Source organism: Vulpes vulpes, chromosome 6 (genome assembly GCF_048418805.1).
Source record: "Vulpes vulpes isolate BD-2025 chromosome 6, VulVul3, whole genome shotgun sequence".
Lineage (NCBI taxonomy): Eukaryota > Metazoa > Chordata > Mammalia > Carnivora > Canidae > Vulpes > Vulpes vulpes.
Window position 1 is genome coordinate 113969897 of NC_132785.1, and position 19104 is coordinate 113989000.

General features: G+C 34.7%; 1 protein-coding gene across 1 annotated transcript in view; it reads right to left on the bottom strand.

Annotated features, from left to right (window-relative positions):
- Positions 1-3837: 3837 nt before the first annotated feature.
- GTF2A1 (general transcription factor IIA subunit 1) overlaps positions 3838-19104 on the bottom strand; it is a 46136-nt gene continuing 30869 nt past the window's right edge. Inside the window, exons 8-9 of the mRNA XM_072762171.1 lie at positions 18138-18227; positions 3838-8692 (exon numbers count right to left, since the gene is read on the bottom strand). Coding sequence (XP_072618272.1) covers positions 8585-8692; positions 18138-18227 — 198 coding nt within the window. The 3' untranslated portion in view covers positions 3838-8584. The remainder of the gene's footprint in view (positions 8693-18137; positions 18228-19104) is intronic.

Genomic DNA, 19104 nt, shown 5'->3' on the forward strand with positions numbered 1-19104 from the left:
GTGTGAGCATTTCAAGCAAGAGTCCTGAAGTTCACAGAATGACATCTTAGGTCACACTCCCACCCCTGAATCAATGACTACAGCCAGGGAAGTAGGATGGCTTAAGCACCCAGCTCCCACTAAAAGACTGTCCTTAGTGATAGCTTCTCCCCTTTCTTCCTATTTCACTGGGTCTTATATCCTCATTCACCCTACTGATTCTCAGGGACAGCTTCAAGGATGTGTGATATGTACAGTCACACAAGGCCCCCACTCTTGGTTTAATGCTCTGTGGTCACCATCCTGAAATTCTTAGTAAGGTTTAAACAATGGGCCCCACACTGCCATTTGCTTTAGGGTCTGCAAATTATGTAGCCAGTCCTGTTAACTACTCCTCTTCCCAAAATGCCCTGGGACAGCCTTTAGGATTGATTGGTCTTGGACACTTTTCCTTTCTCTATTATCTTAGTGTTCTGACTGAGGTGAATCATTTCTATGGCTTTAAATGCTCTCCATATGATAATTCCCAAAGACATTATTTAGCTTAGACATTCCTGCTTAGCCCGTCTACTTATACCCAACTTGCCAGAGTGATACCTCAACCTGGATGTCTTTTTTTTTTTTTTTTAACCTGGATGTCTTAATGGGCACTACACACTTAAAAACATATTAAATACGAATCTTTTTATTTCCTCCCCCAAATATCTGTCCTCTCCCATGCTCACTACAGAATCAAGCCTCTTTGGTAAACTTCTGTATCTTTACACATTATCTCCCTTTCCTGAATCAAAGCATTTGTGTCTTTCTTGTTCTCTGTCCACCAGAGTGTTTGTATCAATTTATGCTTCCACAAGCCATCTAGCATAAAGCCCATTTAACCACACCCTGACCATGATGGGTTATTTTTTCTACTAGTCATTTGATATGTAGAAAATGGTTTCTTATTGTCTTATTTTCTATTCTTTCAATTATGAAAAAGGTCAGTTAATTGACATTTGCCTCTCTTATTTAAAGAACTGATTTCTTTGTTCCATATGTCCACTTCCCCTGGTGGAATATCTTATTAATTTATATGAGTCCATTATATATGGAGAATATCAGTGGTTTGTCTTAATTAAAGTGAGTTAGAACAAATCTAAAAAAAGAAAGACAAATCATTAACAGGTCTCAGTGTAAGATAAAGCATGGTAGGGACACCTGGCTGGCTCAGCGGTTGAGCATCTGCCTTGGCTCAGGGCGTGATCCTGGGGTCCCGGGATCGAGTCCCACATTGGGCTCTCTGCATGGAGCCTGCATCCCCCTCTGCCTGTGTCTCTGCCTCTCTCTGTGTGTGTCCCTCATGAATAAATAAAATATTTAAAAAAGAAAGCATGGTAGAAGCAATAGGAATGTTCTTGACTCCGGGACCATAATGGAGAGTGTTGGGGCATCTGGTGGCTCAGTCAGTTAAAGCATCTGCCTTCAGCTCAGGTCATGGTCCCAGGGTCCTGGGATCCACGTGGTGGGCTCCCTGCTCAGTAGGGAGTCTGCTTCTCCTTCTTCCTCTTTCCCTTCTCATGCTCTCTTTCTCATACATAAATAAAATTTTAAAAAAATAAAGGGAGAGTATTGCAGGCAAAGGACAATATCAAGTGCAAATGCCTTGTTTAGGAATTGAATTTTGTATGCTTGTGTTGCCAGATGGGTCCCTATGTGGTTGCCGCTTGTGCATCAGGACTTCAAATGAATTCCACACGGACATGAGTTAATGCGCTTTAGTGAAACATAGCTACTAAAGTCAAGGTCAGCAAGAGAATAAATAACAGGTCACAGTGGGGCCCTCCTCCAATGGACACATTGAGATTTAGTTGAGGGAGCCTGACCCACTGTGTTTCTCCCTTCATATGAAGATCAAGTACAACAAAGAAGCTTTGTCAGACTGGTTTAGGGGTGACTTAGATTAGGTATCAGTGAAAATAGAAGTTATCAATGTATGTATTGACAGTAGACCCAGGAAAACTTGCTGATAGATGGATGTGGTAAAGTGAGGGGGATTAAGGGGCTTCAGGGTTTTGGTTTGAGCATCTGTTAGACAGATAGCAGACCCATTTACTAAAATTGGATTAAGACTAGGGAAGAAACAACAGGTTCAGATAACATTAAGCTTCAAATCATAATAAGTGGGAAAATAGTATTTACTGATACAAGAGCTTTGGATAGGATAAAGAAATGGGAATGAATTGTTTCTGTAACATTGTGTTTGAGGAAGAGGGCTATTCTAGAAGTGCTCAGGAGGCAACCAGTATCATTTCAATTCCACAACCTTTGGAAAGGTGAAATTTGAAGGTAAGTGAAAACTCTCGGAACATTCTTGATTCAAGAATGCAAAATCCAGGAGCACTTGGGGGGCTCAGCGGTTGAGTGTCTGCCTTTTCGGCTTAGGCTGTGATCTCGGGGGCCCAGGATAGAGTCCTGCATTGGGCTCCCTGCGGGGAGTCTGCTTCTCCCTCTGCCTGTCTCTGCCTCTCTCTGTCATGAATAAATAAAATCTTAAAAAAAGAAAATGCAAAATTCATCTTCAGTGTGAAGATCACAACTACAATTAAGTTTCTAGAATTGTCTATTTCTATTGACAAACTTAGTCAATTATATTGACAATATAATTATTGTCTCCTGAATCCAATTCAATTGCAGAGGCCGCATCACAGGCTGTTAACCTGTTTCTATGAAGGTAGGAAGACAAGGAAAACTCACATAAGTAACCTAGCCAAACTAAGACCTTCTCTGGGATCATTATTCCTTACTAAAGTATATGGGCGTACACACCTTTATCAGCAGTCACGTGCCAAGGATTATGTTAAATGCAATGTATGTGTGTTTTTGTCTTCACAATCCTGAAGCAGTCAGGTTTGGTAACACACCCAAGGTTACATTGCAATTAATCCAATCTACATTAGAATTAGAAACCACACAATTCAACGTCACTGCTTTGAAAAGGTGGCAACTGTCTTCTTCATCTTGGGGTCCTCCGGTACTACTGATCACAATTCCTGGCCCATGGGAGATCACTATAGAGGGAGTTGAATGACACAGTTAATGTATGCTCTGTGCTCAATTTCTTCTCAGACTAGGAAAACTATTTCAAAACAAGGGTAAGCAACTACTTGTATCCGCCTCTTCCCTGGCTGAGGAGTAGGAGAGTTGACACGAAGGTCATTTACCTCCGGAAGTAGGACTGCCAATAATCACTAGGACAGGGATTCAGGTCAGGCTCAGGTGAGATAATCAGTGCTTCAAAATCTTTCCATAACATTTTAGTATCAATGTTTTCCTCTATAAATGAATTGGGAAGAATCCATTGACATTTAGGAAAACTGTAATTTTTTTTAAAATGTTACAATTCTACTAATTTTAGCTTTGGGAAAATTCAACCTATTTTAGACCTGTAATTCAGAGTATGTTTACGGAGAGAAAAAAAAAAGCTTAAAGCCTGTGTTTCATTACCCCCTCCTATACCTGTCCTTTACTTTTCTTCTCTCAGGCACTTTCTGCTATACCCACTGCTTCACCAACTCAACCTCCCAGGCTTAATTTGTTTAGCTGTAACCAAATCTTTCACTGCCTCAACTTGATCAGATCACATTCTCTTTTGCTTTTTTTCACCATTAAAAAAACTTTTTTGCAGCTCCACCATTCTAAATTATGTAAATTATGAAATCTCCAATTTGTAGCTTGCTGTTACCCAGCACAATTCTAAGAGCTTTACATGCATTATACCGCAGCCCTCAAAACCAGTCATCATTTTACAGATGAAGAAACTGAGGCCCAAATGGTTAAGATCAACATAGGAGCTGAAATTAAAGTGCAAAAATACAAGAATTGCTGGCAATAAATGTCTTTATTATGATTATGTTAATGGTTAAAATTTGCTCGTTTCCTAAAGTAGTAACAGGATTAAAAAATTACAAAAAAAAAAACAACCTTAATGATTCATTTGAATTAACTATAAAATTATAATACCTGCTAATTATTTAATACCTTCTAAAATAACACAAAATATATAATATGTAATACAAACCTCAATAATCCAATTCGGTTATGCAATTATTTACAAACTCTGAACTGAGGAAAAGATTTAGCTAAACAGTAGTTTAAAAGCAAATATGCCCTCAAATAATTTTATCCTAAGTAACCTATTCTTTGGAGTAGGATTACCCATTTATTACAATGTTTAGTAACATTTCATTGGTGTGAATTTAAATTCCAATTTAAATTCCTGTGTGCCTGGAAAATAGAACTATTCTTCTTATATTAAGAATCTGTAACACAGTTTAGTATTTCTAATTGACATCCCACCCCACTTATTTTAAAGGTATAGAATTTAACGATACCCTTTTCTTTTGATAAGTGGAACTAACAATTTAAAGCATTTCCCTTTCTAAACTATATTTTTATTGTTATCTATATAACAATGTTATATACTAGTAAGCAAAGCAAGCAACATTACTCTTTTTTAAATAACATCTTTAATTAAAGTTTTTGCAAAGGTAAAATATTAAACTTAAAATAGGTCTTAGTACATCAAAATACTAAGTTCTCTAATTGTATTCCAAGATGGTCTTTAAAACATAATATCCTGTATATCACAGAAGAGCAACCTTGATCTGCAATTGTACAGAATGAATTTTACAAACATAATAAATATATTTACGCCCTTACACATAACAGTATGTACAACAGCAGTTGACAATAGTAGCTCAGAACAGCAAAAGGATTAGCCCCTCCCCCAAAATTGTAGCCCTGACACATACTGGACCGATTTAAGGAACCTTGACTAAAATAGTAGTTACTAATTCAATGTAGTCCTTCCCTTAAGAGAAGAACGTTTCTCTTGTTCCTTAAAATAAACACAAATATTAAGTTCGGTGTATTCTTCCTTAAATCATAAAAAATGACAAAAGATAGGCTAAGGCAGGCTTAAAAGGGAATTATAAACTTCAGAATAATTTCCATAGCATAATAGATTAAAATGCAAAACTATTTAATATAAACTCATGAGGAACTATTTAAAGTAACTAGATTTTAACCAATGAATTCAAAATGTGAAATAGCTGACTCAGACATAGGTGGGAAACAGACATGAAGTAAAATGAAAATGTACAAAGATGGATCAATAAAATATCCCATTGCACAAAAGTTCAAAAAAGTTCAAGATGAAATAATCTGAAAATATAGGAATTTTCTCAAGTGGAAGAAAATGCTAAGTTATATAAAGGGAACTCCCAAGAGGAAATTATGTCTGTTTTCCTGTACAAGGCATATTTACCTTTTGAAAAGAATGGTGACATTATTGCTATAAGATAACCAAAAATTACTCTCAGAGGGAGACAACCCTTTTTTATTCCTCCATAAAAACCAGGAAAAAAAAAAAAAAAACCCAAATCTTTGATTTTCAGTATAGCAAAAGAAAATCTTTATACAAAAGCTATTATATTTTTATGTTCTTGCTAAAACCAGAATCTATTAGAATATGCTCTTCAAGAACACATTTTAGTCACTATACACAGCGCTCAGATCCTGATGTATTCCTAAGAATAACATCAAGATGGCTTTGATTTTAAGAGAGGCAACAATATACATGTGATATGATGGCATTTAATTAACAGAATGAAATGCGAACATTTAAAAAAATATAAAAGCCCAAATATAAAGATCCCCCTCATATAACAGACATTTTACTCTAGAAACTAATTGCACATTAAAGTTGTTTTAGCCAAATGTGGCTCTCCACAGAAATTAAATGTGCTCTCAGGCAATTCAAATGGTCTGATTATCGAAATGACCACCAAAAAAAGAGTACATATACTGAAAGGCACACACTTCCACACTTTACCTAGTAATTTTGTGTAAATTTTCCTTAGCACTATTAACATTAATCTTGTTTTTGCAATAAAAGGTGCCATCACCATCTGTGCAAATTTAAACAAATCCTTTTCTGAAACCTTCTTTTCATAATGTCAAGTCTGAACTATTTTCCCTCTTTGAAGAAACATGTTATTTTCATTTTAAAATTCTGAAAGTGGGAATCCTTGCCTTTTTAAAGGAATGACATTTTATGGAACTAAATGAAATGATTTGTTAAATACAATGTAAAAGCATGATTAAGAATTCAAGTACAGTAAAAGATAAGCAAGTGGCATTCTTATAGCAAGCCACTATATAAAACCAAAACATTCTATTTGATTAAAAAGGAACACGATGCAGTAATATATAAGAGCACAATTTGGTATGCAGTGTTGTTTGGACCGGCTTTCAGAATTTTCACAGGTAAAAGAAAAGCATTTGCCAACTATGCCATAATTAATATGCAATACACAGGTGCAAATACAAATGGTTATTTCCTGCTTCAAAATAACCTTAGTGAGTCACTCTGAAAGCAGTGGTTGTTCATGTTTGAAAATAACGTTATAAAAACAGGCCAGTATACAATTCTACTATGAATACAAATGTTTGTCTACATGGAGGGCCCAAAATATGAGCTGTATATCATATAGTAATCCAAGGTTCAGTAGCAGAAGAACTACAATATAGCCAAAAGGTTTCAATCAACATTGCAGCACTGCTAAGCTTTTATAGGTAGTTCAGGTAGTTGACTTCTTCACTGGGTAAATATAAACCTACTAGCAACTATACTGAAGGACAACTGAACAACAGAATTTCTGTGATTTCATACCCTCCCTTCTCCCAGTCTCATTAACAAAAAAACAAGTAACTGTGTGCTTTGAGAGTAGTGGGGTAAACATTAAAATTCCCCTCCAAAAAACTAAATTAATATAGTAAAAATTAAAACCGTCTTACCAGTTAATGGAATCTAAATAAAACCTAACTACTAGCATGCTAGAAACCATCATTTACACCAAAGTTCAGAACATAAGTTAAAGGGACCAAGTTGGTACGTGGTGTGGAAAGTAGGCAAAAAAAAAAAAAAAAAAAAAAAGACTAGACTTTTTGAGAAGTTTGAAGATTTGTGTTAAAAAGAAACATGTAATAGCTCACAGTTTTTCTTTGCAATTAAAGTGTTTCTATGTTATTTCTGGAAACACACACAAAGGCAAATAAAAGGAAGACAAAAATGGAAGACAAAAAAAAATCAATATATAAGTAACTTAAACACACATGAAATTTGTCAAGATAGACCATGAAAAAGAATTAGGTATAAGAAAACATGGATGAAGACAAGTGTTCCTACAGTTCTCCCAGGCAACTAGCTCACATAGAACACAGCACTGCCATATTGTTCCTTAGAGCCCCTTACAGAATACAGAACTGTGCATTCTTAATATACATATTAAATTTCTATTATTCTTAATATACAAGTCAAATTTCTATGCTTTCTTCTCGATGTGCAAACTGGAGCCCATGTCTACATTACCAATGGCCTGGAAGGGCCACCAAATAAGAGAGAGGTAAATATGTACTTAGTGGCCCAACCCCCTATAGCCCCAAAATTTCTCCCTCAAATTACAAAGTTGCAATTAAAAAATTTGTTCAATTAGAATACTTTTTAAATTCTTTACTAGTAAACACAAGAAACTTTTATAATTACCAAACTGTTTAAGAAAAACCCAGGCCCTCACTACCTGCCCAATGCTTCAATCAATGCACAGGATGTTATCTGAATGTTTGCTTAGCTTAAAGATTAAACACATATATAAGCATATACTTCAGCCCCAACAGGGAAAAAAATCTATCTATTCTTATGTATGTAATTTCAGCTAGATGGTATCGGTGAAATAAAACTGTATTCCTGAGGAGCCACTCTGGGGTTTCTTTTTAAGGTATGGGACTAAAAGAAACAAATATTTTTCTGTAAGGAAACCAAAAGTTGTCATTTTAATTCTGCTCAACTCTATGAGGCCCAAGTCTTTAAATTACATTTAATGAGTACAAAAACCTAATTAAGTAAATATCCATTCCTGGGTCAAATTTTGTCTCCAAACTGTGATCACTGATTACTTCCTTTAACTCTTAAACAGATGTTTCATAAAGCAGGGAAGGAAGAGGTATATATTACTGAGGGAGAATAGCTAGTAAAAATATTTAAGACCTATTATGAGAGTTCTAAATTGTTTCCTTATACAAGTGAATTAAAATTCAACACCATAATTCTTACCCTTTTGTAAAAAGCTCACACGCAATTTTTACCAAATATAACCACATACAATAAGCAGTTTCAGTTCAATCTATCAAAAGGGAATTTTCTTCAGTTCGTTCCAACAAGTATCTTCTGATTGAACCCAAGTTGGAGGAAGGAATATAGACAAAGCTTTACATGCTAATTACTGGTGGCAGGTACCTGTATTTAAAATCAACAATTATGGTTTCCAAAACCCCAACCTCCCCACCCCAACAACCCCAGGTGCTACAGTTCCATGGCTTGCCGGTTAGAAGTAGTGTCTATGTTGTCAAGGTCTCTTTGTTCCAGTAGCTTTGATTCTACTGCACTTTTCTGACATGCAGAAGTTAAGTTTTGGTTGGTGTATATGTCCCAAGTTTCAAACTGTCCACTTTAAATTTTTTTTTTAAGTTTCTTTTGTTTTATTTATAAAAGAGAAGAACCAACTCTTCACCATTCTGCATCTCCGATGGCTTTGGAAAATATATAATCTCTTCCATTAAGATTCATTATACCATCCTTGAGATGAAATTTCCATTTGTTTTTACTTCTGTGTATCTAAATAAACAAAAAAAGAACATATAGTCAAAAAACAGAGGAAACACAAAACCCATTCATACACCAAAATCTTTGTCTTGTAATTAGTGGATTTATAAATTGTTTAATTGACATATAATTGATATTTAACATTACTTACAGTTGCACATGATTATTTGTATATATTACAAGGTTATAATAAGCCTAGTTAATACCCATCATCATAAAAAAAAAAAAAATACCCATCATCATATATAATTACAATTTTTTTCTTGTGATGAAAACTTTTAAGATCTACTTTTGGGCAACTCTCAAGTATATAATTTGGCATTAAGTATAGTTATCATGCTGTATATCACACCCTTATGATTCATTTTTTTTTTTTATAACTTCAAGTTAGCACTTTTGACCTCTTCACACATCTGCCCCAATCTCCATCCTAAGGCCTCTGGCAACCACCATTCTGTTCTCTGTATTTATGAGTTCAGTTTTGTTTTGGTTGGTTGTTGTAGAAGTCACATATAAAAGTGAGATCATACAGTATTTGTTTTTCTCTTATTTCATTTAGCATAATGCTCTCAAGATTCACTCCTGTCATGACAAGATTGCTTTCTTTTTTATGGCTGAATAATATAACATCATGTATGTATAAATATATACCACATTTTATTTATCCATTCATCCATTGATGGACACTTATGTCGCTTCCATGTCTTGGCTGTTGTAAATAATGCTGCAATGAACATGGGAGGATATAAACTTTTCACAGTTAGTGTTCTCCTTTCCTCTGAATAACTAACTATTCAGGAAGCTGAATTACTGGATCATACAGTAGTCCTATTTTTTTTATTTTTCAAGGAACCTCCAAGCAGTTTTCCATAGTGGCTGTAACAATTTACATTTCTACCAAAAGTGTACAGGGGTTCCCTTTTCTTCACAACCTCACCAACACTTGTTATTTCTTGTCTTTTTCATAATAGTCATTCTAACAGGTATGAGCTGATATCTCGCTGTGGTTTTGATTTGTATTTCCCTAAAGAATAGTGATATTGAGCATGTACCTACTAGCCATTTTATTTTTTCTTTGGAAAAATACCCATTCAGTTCTGCCCATTTTTGAAATTGAACTGCTTTTTTGTTACTGAGTTGTATGAGTTCTCTATACATTTTGGATATTAACTCTTCATCAGATAGATGATTTGCAAATATTTTCTATTCTGTAGGTTGTCTTTTTCATTTTGTTAATGGTTTCCTTTGCTATACAGAAGCTCTATAGTTTAATGTAGTCCTGTTTATTTTTGCTTTTGTTCCCAAATCTAAAACATTACCAAGACCCATGTCAAGGAGCTTACTCCCTATGTCGTCTTCTAGTTTTATGGTTTCAGATTTTACATTTGTCTTTAATCTACCTTGAGTTGATTTTTTGTGTATGTTTTAAGATAGTGGTCCAGTTTCATTCCTTTGCATGTGACTTTCCCAAGACCATTTATTGAAGTGACTGTCCTTTCCCCATTGTATATTCTTAGCTCCTTTGTTGTATATCAACTGAATACATATGCTTGGGTTCATTTCTGGGCTCTTTTCTGTTCCGCTGATCTGCATGTCTGATTTTATGCCAATACCACACCGTTTTAATTCTTCACATAGTATAAAAATCAGAGAGCATGATGCATCTCTCTTAAGATTGCTTTTCAGGGTCTTTTGCATTTCAGGATTATTTTTTCATTTCTATGAAAAATGCCACTGACATTTTGATTTGGATTGCACTGAATCTGTTGAATCTGTAGATCACTTCAGGCAGTACAAACACTTTAACAATATTTTTTCAAATCAATGAGCACAAAATATTTTTCCATTTATTTCTATCTTTTTCAATTTCCTTCATCAATGTCTTATAGTTTTCAGTGCACAGGTGTTTCATCTCCTTGATTAAATTTATTACAATGTATCTTATTCTTCTTGATGCAATAAATGGGATTGCTTTAACCTCCCTTTCTGATAGTTTGTTAACATATAGAAATGCAACATATTTTGTATACTGATTTTGTATCTTGCAACTTCACTGAATTTGTTTATTACTAACAGTTTTTCAGTGTAGTCTTCAGGATCTTCTATATATAATACTATGCCATCTATAAATCGTGACAGTTTTACTTCTTTCTTTCCAATTTAGATGCTTATTTTTTCTTGCCTAACTAGTCTGGCTAGAACTGCTAATACTATGTTGAATAAAAATGGCAAGAATAAGAAAAAACATTCTTGTCTTGTCCCTGATCTTACAGAAAAAGCTTCCAGCTTTTCCCCTTCGAGTGTGTTACCTGCAGGGTTGTCATATATGCCCTATATTATGTTGAAGTAGGTATGTTCCCTCTAACAACCACTTTGTTGAGAGGTTTTTATCATAAATGATGTTGAATTCTGCCAAATGCTGTTTCTGCACTAGTGAGATAAGATTTTTATGCTTCATTTTGTTCATGTGATCAGTTACCACATTGATTTGTGTGTGTTGAATCATCTTTGGATCCCCTGAAATAAATCCCACTTGGTCATGATCATAGTATATGATCATCTTAATAGACTGTTGAATTCAGTTTGCTAGAATTTTGTTGAGGATTTTGGCAACTGTGTTCATCAGGAATACTGGCATATAATTTTCTTTTCCTGTGTTGCTCTTGTCTGGTTTAGGTGTCAGTAATACTGACCTTGTAAAGTGATTTTAAAGTGTTTCCTCCTCTTCTGTTTTTGGAAAAGTTTGAGAAGGACTGGTATTAATTCTTCTTTAAGAATTTCTTTTTTAGGGCAGCCCGGGTGGCTCAGCGGTTTAGCCCCGACTTCGACCCTGGGTGTGATCCTGGAGACCCGGGATTGAGTCCCACATCAGGCGCCCTGCATGGAGCCTGCTTCTCCCTCTGCCTGTGTCTCTGCCTCTCTCTTTCTCTGTGTCTCTCATGAATAAATAAATAAAATAAAATAAAAAGAATTTCTTTTTTATTCTGGTAGAGTTCACCAGTAAAGTCATCCAGTTATGAGTTTGTTGGAAGGTTTTTGATTAGGAATTTATCCATTTCTTCTAGGTTGTCCCATTTCTTGGCATAGAATTGTTCATAGCAGTCTTAGAATTCTTTGTATTTTTGTAGTATCTATTATAACAACTCCGCTTTCACTTCTGATTTTGAGTCTTATCCTTTTTTTCTTGGTAAGTCTAACTAAAGATTTGTCAATTTTGTTCATCTTTTCAACGAACCAGTTTCATTGATCTTTTCTGGTGTCTTTTTAGTCTCTACTTCATTTATTTCCACTCTGATCTTTGTTATTTCCTTTCTTCTCCTAACTTTGGATTTCATTTGATCTTTTTCTAGTTGTCTGAGATATAAAGTTAGCCTGAGATTTTTTTTTTTTGTTTCTTGATGTAGGCATTTATCTCTATTAACTTCCCTTCTAAGAGTGCTTTTACTACATCTTGTGAGTTTTGGTATACTAGATTTCCATTTTCATTTGTCTCAAGATTTGTTTTCTCTTTTGATTTCTCCTTTCACTCAACGATTATTCAGTAGCATGCTGTTTAATCTCCAAATATTTGTGAATTTTCCAATTTTCTTCTTGTAATTGATTTCTAGTTTCATATCATTAGGGCAGGCCAAAAGGGTTTTTTTTGACAAACTGGTTTCTTAATAAAGTTAAATTTGACCAACAAAGGGGGGGATGCCTGGGTGGCTCAGTGGTTGAGTGTCTGCTTTCGGCTCAGGGAGTGATCCTAGGATCCAGGATCGACTCCTGCATCGGGCTCCTTGCAGAGTATGCTTCTGTCTGTGTCTCTGCCTCTCTCTGTGTGTCTCTCATGAGTAAATAAATAAAACCTTAAAAAAAGTTGACAAAAAAAAAATCTCCCATTCATTAGGTGAATTTTTAAAAAACAAATATATTTGTAATTAATTTTATTTTACAGCTCTTAGTATTTGTGTTCATTAATAATATATTTCTCTGCAAAGTATCTTATCTTTGCCAGGTTTACATATACACGTGTCTCTTTTTTCACAGGAAATTGTACACTGAAAAACTTTTAAAATAAGAATATCTGTTTTCCCTGATGCTTCTGGACCATTGTTTTGCCTATAACTCATTTTGTCTAAACCATTTAACAATTTGGGCTTGTCGGGCTCCCTGCATGGAGTCGGCTTCTCTGCCTGTGTCTCTCCCTCGCTCTCTCTCATGAATAAATAAAATTTAAAAAAAAATTGGGCTTTTCTTCATTCTTCTTACGTAGTGATCACTAGGACACTATTCCCAATATCCCCAGTATCCCCAATACTGGAATCATGTTTACAACCATTCTCTTCCTCACACACAGTAACAACATCTATATAGCTAACTCTTCTAATATGATGGTCCAACAGTATTAGTATCCATACTGATATTAGGATTTCCAACCTCTAATTACTTTCTAATTCTACTTTACTTATCTACAAGACACCTGGCAACTGTTTTCTCAATGGCTACCAATTATCTTCTAGTTTACCACATTACTAGCCTCTTGTTACCTGATCTATTATAATAACTTTCCAAATGATTTCCAGGCTTCACTCTCACCTTCCTTTTAATCATCTTATAAACATCATTGCCAGAAGCACAATTCTAACCAATCATCTCTACTTGACCATTTCTATCTCTAAATGACCTGGGAATAATTCACCTTCCAAGCTCATTTCCTGCCTCCACATTCCTCAAAGACTATATTTCAGTCAAAAGAAGTATCATCCTTACTCAAAAATACTGTGTTCTCCTCAAAGCTTCAGCTAAAAGTACGCTCTCCTAATGATTTTCAGTGGCATTCCCAAACACATTTTTAAGTATATACAATTATGAAAAATTTCTTCTACCAAAGTAAAATTCCTTATAGTTTTCTCAAGACCTAACATGGACTCTTATACATGGCAATATTAACAAATAACATCTGAGGGAATGCTGATCATTCAGTTACTCACAAATTTCAAAAACTATGTATATCTGCAATTATTAAGCCAAAGGGGTAAGGGTAGTGTTTAAACTGGGCCAGACCATGGGCATTACCCTCTTTACCTTCATTTATAGTTTTTAGTTATTTGTAATTCACAGATTTTTTTTAAAGATTTTATTTATTTATGCATGAGAGAGACAGAGAGGCAGAGACACAGGCAGAGGAAGAAGCAGGGTCCATGCAGGGAGCCCAATGTGGGACTCAATCCCGGGACTCCGGGATCATGACCTGAGCCAAAGGCAGATGCTCAACCACTAAGCCACCCAGGCGTCCTGTAATTCATAGTTTTAAGGAGAAAAGGAATTTAAAGGAGTTAAACAACTGAAGTGACCTTTCTTCTCTTTCCTAATAAATCCCATGCATGATTTAATTTTCAGTTCAAGCTCCATATCTTTAAAGAAGGGGCCTATCGTCCTCCTTCTTCTCTGATCTAAAGGGAATTTCAAAATCAAGTAGCTAAGGCTTTCATTTTCAAAAGACATAATCATAGCTTGGATAGGTTTGATGAGTTGACCAGGGGCATATTGCTAGTAAGTGACAAAGAGATTCTCAAACCCAAGACACCTTTTACTGAACCAGGCCATTTCATAATAATCCAGAAATGTTCATTACATATATTTTCTGAGAACCCATTCATAAAATTCCATGCTCTAACCTCCCAATATTTCCATGGCCTAACCTCCCAACATTTCCATGAGAGTTGCCAACAACAGCTGGCAAACTTGTTCAGTATCTGCTTGAGTATGATTAGAAGTAGGGGGGCAAAGAACTGCAAATTAAGTTATTCCATGCTGGGTCTATTCTAAGTCTTCCCATACTTTATCCCTTAGTGAAATCTGTTTCCTTCAAGCTACCATTCACTGATCCTCGGTCTATCTTTTGGGACTTAAAAAAAAAAAAAAAAAAAGGTCAAACAACACTTCATATATTTGAAAACTAGTATCTCATGCTTTTGCTCTAGACAACTGAGTTAAATTATATACACATTTAATATTTATCAAATTTTTTTTATTACAAGAAAATAGAACAAAATAAAGTTAAAACAGCAGTCAGGGCAGACAGTCTTGTGTTAAGTGGTCTTATAGTTCTCATCTAAAAAAAAAAATACACTATGTAGATAAGACGTTAAACCTAACATCTTAAGATGGATGATCTGAATGTCCAACAGACACACCTAAACTTATGTTCAAAACTGATCACTTTCCTCAGCCAAACCTGCTCCATCTTTCAGCCTTTCCCATCTGAGTTGATGGCCTCTCCATTCTTCCTTCTGGTTCCTCATCAAAAAATCTTGGAATCATTCTTGATTCCTTTTTTCTTTTCAACCACATATCCAAAAAGAGTTAGAAAATCCTGCTCATTCTTCCTTCAAAACATATCCAAGATTTAGCTGCTTCTCACCATTTCCAATGCTACTCCCCTGGGCCTAACTTACCATTATCACACTTGGATTACTATAATATTCCTGTTAGTCTCCTTGTTTCAACCTCTGCTTCCTTCACACAATCTGCTCTTGAAGAAGGCAAAGTAATCCTTTTAGAATTAAAATGTACGTGATACTACATCTATTTGAAACCTTCCAGTAACTTCCCAATTCACTGATTAGAGACCAAGTCTTCACAAACTTCCATATCACCTGCCCCACTTACCTCCTAAACTTATTAATCTACTAACTATATATCCCTTCCCTTACATCTGGTATCCATGCCACCTCTCACATACATTAGACAGGCTCTGTTACCAGATAACGACAAGGCTAACTCTCTTCAAGGCTTTGTTCAAATGTCATCTTCCTAAAAGATCTAACAAGACTAACCTTTTAAAAACTGTGACTGTCCCCCCTTTCCTACCAATTATCCATACCAATTATCAGCTTCTAACATACTGTAATTATTTATTTATTTTTTACATTTTACCATCTGTCTCCCTTCACTAAACTTCCCAATGGCAGGGATTGCTTTATTTTGTTCACTAGTTTATCTGAACTTCCTAGTACAGTACCATGGGACATCACAGACACTCTGTTTGTTGAGTGAAAAGACCTCTTTCTCTTTTCTTTGACTCCCTACAGAAAAAATAGTATCTACCCAAAAATGGGCACACAAATTTATTTCCATCATGAAATGAGTGACTACAACTTGAAAGACAATGGGATTATACAAGCAAGAAAGTGGTAAGTAGCCAGGAAAGAGAATTCCCCAGACAAGTAAAGAAACTGATTGTATCCTGCTGCATGACAACTTGCAAAAAGCAAATGAAGAAAAGTTTCAGGATCAAACAATCCACATACTCAGCACTTCAGAAGAAAGGGCTCTTAAATTTCCTAATGACAAACATATTAAGTAAAATTACCAATAATTAAGGCTGAAGCCTCCACAATTGATGCCATCAGTCCTTATCTATCCATAAAAGGGAGAACTCTGTTTCATTGTTAGGTTTAACTACAATTTTGATTTGACTGGCAACATAAACTTCATTATTCTTTCTATAATGGTTTCTAAAATGGACTCATTGTTGAAATCCTAAAGTTTAGATTTCAGAAATAAAATCGTAAAATTCAAGTTGGCTCAAACCATATCCAACCCCATTTTAACCATTCATAGAACACACGGATTCTTTATTATTGACTAAAACATCAAGCCCAGCCCCCCAGAACTCATCTGATTCTAAAAATTAGATCTCTGTGAATTTTAAAATTGTTTATTGTTTAACATACTACTTAAAACTATTTCGATTTCTGCTTAAAACTTTAAAAAGTCTCTAGGAGCAAAACAAACCAATTTTAACATTTAAAGTGTTATGTGTACAATTTGTACCAGAGAATAATACAACCCATCTTACAATGTGAAAATACTCAGAAGTATATTCTTCAATCTACCTAAGGGTAAACATCTCTCTTGCCTGATAAATCTGACATCTTATCATCATGAAACTATGTTCTAGATATTTTAGTTGCATGAGGGTCCTTTGAGATTTCCTGACAACAAAGGTTTATTGGTATCTATTTTAACATTATACTCTTCCACTACAGAAGTATAACAAGAAATTATTACATTTATTATAATGTCCCTGATATAAGGTTTTAATAATGCTCACCCAAAATTCACACAGTACAAAAGTGGATGCTCTGATAATTAGGTTTATGAATGACCTCACTGACTTTATTCTGTAACCTGTTACAGTTACTTTAAGTAACTGGTTTGACTTTACCTTTTCATTACAAAATAAATTGTTTTGACATTTCCCTATAGATCTATTTCCAATAAATATGGCTATTTATATGCAATAAGCATGGTAACTTAAAAGTTTCATTTCTATAAATAAGCAACACAAGTGTAAGATTTTCATCATTTGTAAAGGAAATTCATGTAAGGCACAAATTTTGCATGATCATGACTATAGCTCCAATTCCTGGTACATGCTTAATAACAAATACTTGGTAAGTATTTATATTTAGTGAATGAGTAGTGCTTACAAACAAAAGCCCAATGGTTTCTGTTAGGGTTTTCATCACGTGGTTAATGACTATTGTTCAAGTTAAATTACAAATGCAATATAATGTGTAGATTATAAATTTAATGATTATAGAAAATAATTTTATTCCAAATTAAATGTTTCAATACATAACTAAATCTCAACAATAATGCCAATAACTATAATAAAAATACTTGGAAAGCAGCACTTTTTTGAAGAATTAGGAAAACAAGAATCCAATAGCTAATTCTCACAGACCTAGTTTAAAAATACCTAATGCTACCAAAAATACAGTAGAGCTAAATAATTTTTAAACTGATTTTCATTAAAACATGTTAGTTAACAGTCCTGTTTACTGCTCTAGTTCTCCTCTTAGTAACAAAAAAAAAAGTGACAACATTCAATTAAATCCTTTTAGTTTTGAGCTGGTTGAAACTAAATGGAAAACAGCTGGGTTAATAATGTTAAACGATAACCCCAAAATGACTGTTTACTTTGTAAGTTGGGAGACAGTGTAAATTGAAAAAACGCCTACCTCTCCTCATATCATTAATAACATTTTTCTTTTTTTTTTTTAAACTTTTTTTTTTAAATTTTTTTATTTATTTATGATAGTCACAGAGAGAGAGAGAGAGAGGCAGAGACAGAGGCAGAGGGAGAAGCAGGGCTCCATGCACCGGGAGCCCGACGTGGGATTCGATCCCGGGTCTCCAGGATCGCGCCCTGGGCCAAAGGCAAGCGCCAAACCACTGCGCCACCCAGGGATCCCTAATAACATTTTTCAAATGTAAAGCTACACTATTAATTTCTCATTTTATTAAAGTAATCTACTAAACTATAACAATGTTTACAATCATCTGGTTTATACTGAACATAAGAGGCATCAATCAGCTGCCAAAATGTTTGAACAAGGTAGAAAAGATATTTAGGGAAGAAATTACAGCAGAAAAAGAATCAGTAACCTGATAAAATCCTTACCTTATCATATTGGCATACGACAACATTTTCTGTATCAAAGAGTTCCTGTCCTTCCTCATCACTCACATCATCTTCACTGTTGAGGGGCTCCTACAAATAAGAAAGAAGAGTATTTATTTATACTTCATGTATTATTAGAAAAAGGTCCTTCTAATATTCAAGGAAAAGAAATACAATGACCTTGATGTTCTTTGAGAATGAAGATTCAGACAGAACCATATACACACACGTATACCACAAATTTACTGTTAATCAGCTATGTTAAAACTGTGCCAATTTTACTGAAATTCCAGCAAGAAATCAAAAATAAAAAGTTAAGCTTACAACTTTTAAGTCTGAAAAGATGTTTATTTCCTTAATTCTTTCCGAAGAGCACAAGATCACTCTCTCCAAGAACTGTTTAAGATGTCTAGAAGGTAATCTAAGAAAATATGAAGGTTTAATGTGATAATGGCACGATGTGCCACCAGAAACAGCAGAGTAAAAGTAAAAGGGAAAACAATGGTGAAGTTGGAGGAGGAAAAAAGGGCTATAAACCAGGTTAGCATTCTGGCTTGTCTACACACTGAGGACCAAGACTCTATATTATTAACATGTCTACCATTGTGATGGTGATGGCAGATGCTTGTATAACTAAGGCATTTAAGTTAAAAGGATACATGTGGGAGGGGTGAGGTAGGAGGGAGCTCAGTCCCAAAGAGAATTAAAGGTCAAGATCTAACTAGAACATAAAATGACCAACCATGTGACACCAGACCTCAACTATTTGAGAAGATAAAAAATAGAACTCAGATTTCTAATTAACAGAGAAGGTAACGACAAAATAAAAGAGGAAAGGAATATAATCAAGATGACACTAAGTCTAGGCGTATACCTCACACACGTGTATCTATATTCTTTAATTTTAAATAGATATCACCAATGTGAATGTAAAAAGAACTTATTGACATAAAATTCATATAACATA